Source organism: Cynara cardunculus, unplaced genomic scaffold (genome assembly GCF_001531365.2).
Source record: "Cynara cardunculus var. scolymus isolate 2C unplaced genomic scaffold, CcrdV1 Un_Scaffold_2731, whole genome shotgun sequence".
NCBI lineage: Eukaryota > Viridiplantae > Streptophyta > Magnoliopsida > Asterales > Asteraceae > Cynara > Cynara cardunculus.
The window spans coordinates 23,491-33,294 of record NW_020201198.1 but is presented as its reverse complement, the minus strand read 5'-3'; the positions used below and the strand labels follow the sequence as shown (position 1 = coordinate 33,294).

The following is a 9,804-nucleotide window of genomic DNA, read 5'->3' as shown; positions in this document are numbered from 1 at the left end:
GAGCTGAGTTGTTAGTGGTTGAGATATTTTGTTTTTTGTATTTTTCAAAGTGAGTGTAAACTCTTTGGGAGAGAACCAGACCTCTCGAAAGTCTGGAATATTCCATTTTATGTTTTGATTGCAATAAACAACCGACAATTGTTATCAGTTTACATCAAAATCCATACAAACAAAAAAAACATCTGGTGTTCACCGGTAAAAGTAGAAAGTATGTGTTAGGACTTGCAACAATTGCAGAATATTGGCATGTTCAATATAATATCTCACCTTTGAACTAAGTAACTTGTGGTGCTGGAAAGACATAACGAATTCAGCAACCTGAAAGAAACTAACAACATCGCTTGTTTCAATAGCATGGCGTTCTTTCTCAATATCCTCACGGATTGATTGCATCAACACTGTTGAAGGTACAGTCCATAGTGAAAATATGGCCAGCAATGTAATGACAACCAAATGAAGCACCAAAACCACAAACAAACAGATATTTCCATTTAAAATACAATAATTACCATTATAACCTCCTGACAGGAACTGATTAGTAAAATCATGGAGTAACCAAAGAATATTCTTGTTTGTTGTTGGCATTCTTCCGCTGTCCCAAAGCATCTTTTTGGATGAACCATGCTGGTTTTTATGACCTTTGAGTAATGTATCATGAGAATCTGAACAAGGATTTCCTTTAACTAAAACTTTGGAACCACCCTGTTCAAAAGGCCAATTGATGAAGTTAGGTGATGAAGATCTCAATAGATACAAAACAACATTAACCTTGTACCATAGTTAGCCGGGTGAAGGATCCACTGAACTGTGACCGAGAACCCACATTAAAGAGTATTGTTTGCCTCCTTTTTGCTTTTTCCTCTTCCATAAGAGACTTGAGATCAATGGCAGTAGCTTCTGCATCTCCCTCCACCTGATGAACAATGCAGTAAAGCTGCTATTTCATTTGGAAAACCAACAAAAAAGAAAGAGTGCATCTGCTAGCAAGCAATTATTGGCGACTGACTCATTGACTGCCATGAGAAAGAGAAGCTAAAAGATTTCCTAATAAAAAATTGCAACCCAGGTGCACCTAGTCACCTCGACTATGCAAGGGTTTCCAAAGGAAGTTTCGACCTTTCACTTGGATTTTGAGACGTGGCAGTTCCAGGAACACATGACCTCCTGGCCACAAAAGAATTGCTTATGATTGTTTTTTTGCCCCTTGAAACATTTCTCAATTAAAAGCATAAATACAATTGGACTAGGCCCCAAAACTACATTAATTAAGTAGTACTTAGATTTCTGATATTATTATTATTATTAGCAGTAGCTCTGCTCAACGCAGCATGGGATTCATAAATATCCGGTCTATAGGATTCCAAATATTGCATTGCACTACATTTGAGAAGGGCAAAAAAGAACAGGAGCACTTCTTCTCTTATTCCCCACTTATTCTGTCAATATTAATGAACTACCATGTAATGCTATGATAAAGAGAACAAGACTCCAGTGAACACAAAACACAGCGGGTTTGTGAGGATGCAACCTTTCCCTCGCATATTGCAAGAGTTTGCTTCCATAACTCAAAGCTATGACCTTTCGATCACAAGGAAGTAACCTTGTTAGTTACTCAGAAACTTGATCCTTGTGCAATAAAGTATTGACGGTGATTAAATGACAAAACACAAAAACAGCCACCTTTGTGGAGGCATCCAAATGAGCTCTTGCAATCAACTCTGGAACTTGACCCTTATATATGTAATAGAAGGTCTCCAATAAAAGCAAGTTATCCTGACGAAAAATGCCACATGAACCACCAACATGCTGTGTCAAAACTAAGATCAAGTCCATCACATTCTCCTCAAACAGAAGTTCTAAGAATCTATCTCTAATAAGGATAAATTCAGAGGCTGATCCAGCAACTCTCTGTTGCATTGAGACGTCTTGGACAGCTAAAATGTTGTGAAATAAGGTGACTACCAACTGCACCAACTTCCAGTCATCCTCTGTAAATAGATCCCTGCTTGAAGTATCAAAATTACCACAGACATAATTAGATAACCCAATATGGCCACAACAAAGCCAAAACAATATTAGTTAGTATTCACTAATCAGAAATATGAACTAAGAAAATGATTTTTGAGAAAGATGTTGATCCAAGCATACTTGAAGCATTGTCATCTTAAGAATATAACGGACAAATTTACCATCAATTTTGAACTATAATGTGTAAGAAGTTTATTACTGCAAGTTCTTAACACAGAATTTGCTGCATAAATAAGGTCTATGATCCAAATTCCAAATTATTTCCTCAGATGCACTACGTTTGCATCGTAATATTACTACAACCTGGAGACATATGCACATAACCAATGAGTCATTGGCCTAGTGGTACCCAGGTCACTGGTAGATCCCAGCCTTCTAGAAGGTCAAGGGTTCAAACCTCATCAAACGTAAGAAACACCACAAACACATAAAGCAATGGCCCGGTTTAGTTATACTTACATCACAAACACAAAAATTCCAGACAGGAAAGCAAAACTTCATATTCACATAACACATACAAAATGTCAGCAGCAAATGTTCCAAACTTGGACATACCCTTGCAAATGTTCAAGTGGGTTCTCAAAAAGGGTAATTATCACCGGGATAGCATGACTGGATGTGATTAAGGACTTCAAACCCCAAAGGTATTCAATCTGTTGTGGTATATCTTTAGATGTTGGCTCAATTGGCATCGTAAGAAACACCAAAACCTTCACTGCATAGTTTGGGCAAAAAATAACTGATCATTAAAGTGAACTACAAGTTTTTCTTACAGGTCACAAAATAAATTCTCTCTGTTCCAAGAAGTCCATATTTGAAATTTAAATGACTTAAGAGATTAGAGAGATTGATTTTGCTGGAAATAATATAGGTATGATAGCCTTTAGAAGCTAAAACAATCAAGAAACGCACTCCTTTCATTCCACAAGAATGCATCATTTTCCGTTTTAGGTTTCTTCAAAAATACGATGTTTCCTTTTCTTAGTAAAATTCCAACACAAAATTTGCATATATCAATTGATATAGATGACATTGATTGTGTTAGCACGATCTATCAATTTTGTGTTATTATATGGCATTTTAGGTATTTTATGTGCCAAGTCATTTTTTAACAGAGAGAATACACGTCAATTTTGTATTTGATATGAATTTTGAATCTCTGATCAAATTTGGGACCTCTTTTGAAACAAAACTAAGAATCAACACTTAGATAAGTAATTACCGGCATTTAGCACCAAGGTAGTATCACTTTGACAGTGTTGGATTAGGGGTAATATGTCTTTTCCCACTATATTCCATTTACAAACTTGTTTGAACACTTCCCGAGTCTCTGGATCGTCTCTCCTTAAAAATCTCAGCAAATCCTTCAAATTATCTGTCCATCAATATATTACCCGATAAATTATCAAACTAAGAAGATCATTTTGTATGCACATGAACTTATAAATGTAAAATTGGAATTTATCGAGTGGCTGCACTGAATAAAGTACCTAAACAGTATTCTCCTGTACTGTACCCGATCTGATTGCCATCGTCATCCTCTTCAATAATACCAAGACCACCGCATACCAAAGATAAATTTTCCATAAAGTTGGAGTTTTAGCTTTTCTAGAAGAATCGATAGAATTATTCAGAAACGATACCAAGCAATGATAAATGAAGAGCGGTGATAGATTTTCAGATGATTGAAACCAAAAGAGAGTGAATTAAGATCCGATTTACATTAGTTAGGGTTTGAGCCTTTCGCGCCCATTTCACTTTTTCCCGCGCTTTGAAAAGGCTTGGTGAACGACGGATTTGAGCGTGCAAAGTACGACGTGGCACGGTATGCTTTTTAAGGGATGTCTAGGATTGTTTATGCTAATTGTGATGTGATATCGATTATAAATAGTTTTTAGTATTTGAATAGTAAAAATATAGCTTATATTGATGTTATGTTGGTAATAAAAAGTTTTTGATAAGTTGTTCTCCTTTAACTTATCAGATTCAACTTATTAGGTTTGAAAACCAAACAACCTTTTTAACCTTCTTTCTAACCCTCATTACGATAGCAACAAATCTTCCTTCAATCGTTTAAAACGATTCCTCCCTTCTCCATGGTTCTACACAAAATTTTCCAAAATCAAAACCTTGAAAACGAAAATCTACAGTAATCAATTCAGGTTCACTTACCAGAGACTGATCTTTTTGATTCTCGATAAAAGTATTGATCTGATTCCTAAGATTGCTTCAGAAAAGCTTAACGGAAATGGGACTGATAATTGGAGACGAACACGAACTCATCATGCTATGCGACTCCTGTAAATTGGAAAACAAATTTTAGGCATTTCTATGAAGAAAATGAATTGGAATTCTATTTAAACATACTTTAATGAGGGGATTTCGAGATTCGGATTCCATGGAAGCTGCTGTCATTGGAGGATTAAGAAAAAACGGCTAAGTTTGAAGAGCGTTTAAGGGGGTGTCTGGAATAATGTTCTTTTTAGTCATTTTACATGTATAAGTAAAAGTTGTCAAACACTAAAAAACAACTTATTACGTTTTGATACCGTAATAAACTAATACAAACACTTTTGATAAAACTCCAATTTGACAACACATAGGTTAATAAGTACTTTTTCAAAAAAAGCATAAGTTGTTTTAAATAAGCAAATCCTAAACACCCCCTTAGTGTAGGCATGAAAATGAGAACCGTCTCAATGGGTATAGAAAACCGTCAACTAGTGGATTCTAACCCAATCCGTTAACAATCTAATTAAATCCAACCTGTTAAACCGTCAATTAAAAATGTTGAAATTGGGTTAGGTCTAGTTCAAACCGCCCAACCCGTCACTAATATATATTATTTTATAAAATTTTATTTTTATATATATAAGAATAAAAAAATTACTAGTCTATTTAGACAAATTTACAACCCAAACACACACACACACACACATATATATATATATATATATTAATACATCTTTTACTTATTGTTTATAACTTTTTACGGCCCAAAAATATATATTATACCATTTTGAACATTACAGCCTAAACATTTGTTATATTTTACATTGTCGATTTGTTGAAATATTATATATATTCTCCCGATGTGTTATAGTTTCTTGTATATTTGTATGTTTTCTGCCCATTTGTTATAGTTTCTTATAACTTTATGAATGGAAAATACTCATAAGTCTCTGGAAATCAAAGCCAATGATAAACCAAACACGTCTAAGAAAATAGGAGATAGGACCTCAAACATTTGGGATCATTTTTTTAAAAAGGAGTCTAGATGTGTTTCTTATTATTCTGGAAAAGACTTTGCATATCATATAAGATCACAGTACTCTCAATATGTGAATATGTTAGGACTGAAAATCAGTATTAAATTGTATTCGTCTTGAAAGTTAAATATTGTCTATAATTGTAAAAGTCATCGTGTTTGACTTTTCTTAGACAAGTTTGACTTTGACTTTTGTTTAGATGTTTGACCCTATAAATAGGGTAATATCTTTGTAATTAGAGAGAAAGAGAGAGCTTATTGTAATATTGTGATTACGTAATAAGAGGTTTGACTGATATTTGAATGTTTGACTTTTCCTCTCAACTATCATCTTAGTGTTCTTGATGTTCTTACAAGTTTTATCTAGATCTGCCATGTTATGAAGCTTAATATGAAGATTGATCAGTAAATAAGGACACACAGAATAGATGCGGGAATATTAGAGTGGAGGAAAATGATACATCCTTTGGGTTGTGAAGATTTCATGAGCAACTATGAATACCCAAGAACAAGTTGTAGCCATCATCATCATCTTCATTAATATATGGTAAAAGCTTTGGTTACAATACATATCTTCAAAAGGTAATTATACACAAGTGTGCATACAATAAGTTAGCAAAAGCTTACATGAAAGGTTATTAAGAGAATGCAGTTAAGCGGCTATTTATAACCCACTAGAGGATAAAATCAAGGCATTGATGAATCATAGCCTTCGATGTGTAAAAGTGAAATAACTGTCTCTAGGTGGCATGTGCAATTAAGAGCCTCCATGTGACAGTTTGTTCGGCATGAGCTGACTAGACAAAAGCTGATGTCATAAGCATTCCATCAGTAATTGAAGACAAGAAGGGGTTTTAGAGAGCGGTTGTCACTGGACCAAAGGGACTCTTCATCAGTTACGGTCATCATCAGGTTTGGTATCTTTGGTTCTTTATGGGCTATCTCTGGTTTGTCTTTATAGGGTCTCTAGTCTTTAGCACTTAACCATTTTACAATACTTTTACAAATAAGAATTCTAGGTTTTAACAATATCCCCCTAAGTATTGGAAAATGCATGAAGCAAAAACTTGAATAAAAGAACCAAGAGAATGTGAAGTATCCTCTGTGCCAAAAGGTTTCATTAGATTGATAGAAGGTTACAGTATTTGAAAAGAAAAAAACTACATCTCAATTTGGATCACTATTATAGGTCCTCCAGCATCATTAATTTTCAGTAGTTGAGCATTGTAGAGATACCATGGATGAGTTGGTTTCCTTCTTCTCGTGGCACGTGACGTTTACCTAATCTCTCATTGACTACCTTATGAAACCAAGTAAGTGCGTCAGTTGAGTACTTGGATGCTTCAGTCAACCCGAAGAACTTCTTTTGTTGGAACTCATTTTTGTAAACAAGTCACAGTTCTGGTTAAGATAGTACAGAGGCAGACCTAAAGTTTTCCAGTTCTTCAAATGTCTACTTCGAAGTAGTGCAGGACAGTCTCTCAATACCCAATTCTAAGGCAATTTGGAAGTCATTATTTGCCTTGAATTCAATGTCCTCATTACCTCCACCGTTGATCTTCTTGCAACTATAAACTGAATGCCTTGATCTACTCTTTGACTTGCATGGGCGCATAAATAGATTAAATCACGTAGGTTCATGTTTATGAGATCCTCCCGTGTGCCCTCTCAACGGTGTACTCAATATACCTTATTACTCAGTTTGCATATGACTTTAGTTTTATATCTATAACTGTTCTAATTCCTTCCTCGTAGAACACTTCATGAGGAGGTTGGGTATGTTGTCTCAAGAACCTCTGTCTGATGAGATCCATGGCCTATGGAGTAAGGTTTAAAGGGTTCATGAGTACCTACTTATCTTGATCATTGTAGAGATGCTTCTGGATGTTTTTTTTAGCAGTTATGGATCTCTTGGAGGTAGCTCAGGACTCCGTCTTAGAGACTCCATACGAGCGATAACTTCTTGGACTCGATCAATGGAGGGTGGTTGTCTAGAGGTTGAAGGAATATAAGAGATTTTGTTGATCCTCTCTCTCATTGATTTGATGATAATCCCTTTTACCTTACTCGAAGTATTTATGTTTCTGTTTTTAGTTCCAACGATCGTCACTGAGTCTGTTCAGTGATCGCTGAAGAACTTGTAATGTAAATCCAATCAGCGACAGCGATACTTCAAGAAGCAAAACTCACACCAAAGAACCTTCAACGAAAGTCGAAGATTGAAACTGAAGATTAGAGACTGGCGAGTACGTGATCTGAAGCGGTATTCAGTGATTACAACCTTGTTTACATATGTGTGAAGACTGCCCAAGCCTCAGCAAATGCTGAAGAGACCTTCAGGTTATTCCAGCATTAAACAATCAAAAAAAGCTTGTTGAGCACGATTGTTTTTGTCTTGTCCTTACATACGCAAAGGACAAACCCATACCCTTTTCTAAAAGTTAGTATGGTACGGAGCCGATTAGTTGACTCTATTACCCACCAACTTTGTGAAAGGATGTCTGCTCATGAATAGGCTCTTGTAGTATTCACTATAGCAAAGAACAAGCCTTCCTCTTAAGGCTTGACACGCGTTCTAACCCTACCATGTTGCATTAAATGTGCATTTAATGCAATGGGTATAAATAGATGTGTTCTATCTCCATGCAGATATACTCTTACTCCTCACTCTGAACTTACTTACGCATAAGTAAAAGAACACACACATCTAAGAACAAATACGCTCATCTTCAAGAGCAAGTTAGAATCTCTTTGTTGTATTCTAAATACTTCTTTCCCAGATATAACTTACTTTCTTCTAAGTCTTTAACAACAAATCTTTTCTTTATTTGCTAAGAATTAGTGTGTAACTTTAGATTGTTTAGATAGGTTTTATCTACCTTATCTTTCCGCAAACAATCTTATAAAATCTGTATTAATACTTCTTTATCAATATATATTTTAAATTTGAAATTTTTTTTGTGTTTGTATTCATCCCCCCCCCCCCTTCTATAAAATGTTGTACACATCTTGTAGACCCTAACGGGACCAACAAGTGGTATCAGAAAAGTGTTTTATCTTCTCTAGTTGTTTAGTTGTTTTCTGCAGTATATTATCTTCTTATTTAGATAATTTCATTGCTTTTAAAATGGCTTTACAAAACATAAACACACACTTTCAAAACAATGTCTCTCTTGCCACCTCCCCGATTCATCCGAGACAACTTTAGTCTCTAGAAGAATTGGATGTCCTTCTTTCTAGAAGGTGTGGATTCTGAAATTCCACACTACATAGAAAATAGACCATATGTACCATTTGCTATTTCTCCGATTGTTCCTGAAACAACTACGACTGCCGCGATTCCTGAACGTCAGATTCCAAAGCTCCGTCACCAATGGAGCGATGAAGACAAGAAGAAAATAACTATAAACACTTGTACTGGGTCTATAATAGCTATGTATCTTTCTGATGAGGTTTATCACTCTGTGATGAAACTCAAAACCTCTAAATCCATGTGGGACACTTTATGTGTTCAATATGAAAGAACCTCTCAGGTTCAAGAATCAAGGAAGATCAACTTAGTAAGGCGGTATGAAAGCTTTCTCTGTGGAAAGACTGAGACACTGTCTGAAGTACATCAACATTTTAATTGTCTTCTTATTGATCTTAGGACTGTAGGCAGGGCATATTCTAATTCTGAAACTTTAACTAAGTTTCTAGAATGTCTTCCTGAATCTTGGGACACTTATTCCATGTGTCTCAAGATGTCCAATGGCATGTCCTCTCTCTCTCTCTCTCTCTCTCTCTCTCTCTTTCTACTCTTTGCAGGATCTTGCTTAATCATGAGCAATCTCGTCAACAAAAAAGGAATCTAATCAAAGATTCCAGACAAATGAAGAGCTCTTCGATAGCTTTGATCTCTGAAGAAGCTTAAGCTTAAATCCCTTCTTCTTCTTTTTCTTCTTCTCTTCCTCCTGTTGTTATTACAGAGTTAGATTCTACTAACTCTGAGGATGTATCAGAATCTGATCTTGCAGATTTTGATGAATCTCTGGCGTTATTGACTAAATCTTTTAGGAGATTCGCCAACAAAAGCAACTTCGACAGATCTCCGTCCCTGGCCTTAAAGGAAAAGCCAAAGTCTGATAAAATAAACAAGGCTTTAGCGATCTGCTACAACTGTCACTGCACAGGTCACTTTGTAGGTGAATCTAGATCCAAGAAGACTGCGATGCCATCTTCCAAAACCCCATCCTCCTTCAGGTCCAGGGATGATAAATACCTGAAGCTGAAGGAGAAGTACAAGAAGATGAAGAACCACCAGCGAAAAGCCAAGGGTCTTATCGCTGAAGAGCATGATTGGGCTGATTCATCTGATGAGGAAGATGCGGCCTATTTCTGCTTTGTAACGCCCGAGATTTTTCTCCAYGTTCTCTGTTCCGTACATGTTGGGGAAGCACGTCAAAATTTGGTGTTTATAATTTTATATGTTTATACATTTGAATCTTTTTAGCATTTCATGGGCAAGT

At 35.8% G+C, this 9,804-nt stretch overlaps 1 protein-coding gene across 3 annotated transcripts in view; it reads right to left on the bottom strand.

Annotated features, from left to right (window-relative positions):
- The window catches only part of LOC112503239 (protein timeless homolog), a 25,532-nt gene extending 21,699 nt beyond the window's left edge, over positions 1-3,833 (bottom strand). For 2 of the 3 annotated variants that reach the window (XM_025107298.1, XM_025107300.1), the window contains exons 1-7: positions 3,519-3,833; positions 3,251-3,403; positions 2,584-2,743; positions 1,681-2,002; positions 776-913; positions 510-702; positions 268-398 (exon numbers count right to left, since the gene is read on the bottom strand). In XM_025107298.1, coding sequence (XP_024963066.1) covers positions 268-398; positions 510-702; positions 776-913; positions 1,681-2,002; positions 2,584-2,743; positions 3,251-3,403; positions 3,519-3,615 — 1,194 coding nt within the window. In that variant the 5' untranslated portion in view covers positions 3,616-3,833. The remainder of the gene's footprint in view (positions 1-267; positions 399-509; positions 703-775; positions 914-1,680; positions 2,003-2,583; positions 2,744-3,250; positions 3,404-3,518) is intronic. The other variant, XM_025107299.1, reaches the window with a different exon arrangement.
- Positions 3,834-9,804: the final 5,971 nt, after the last annotated feature.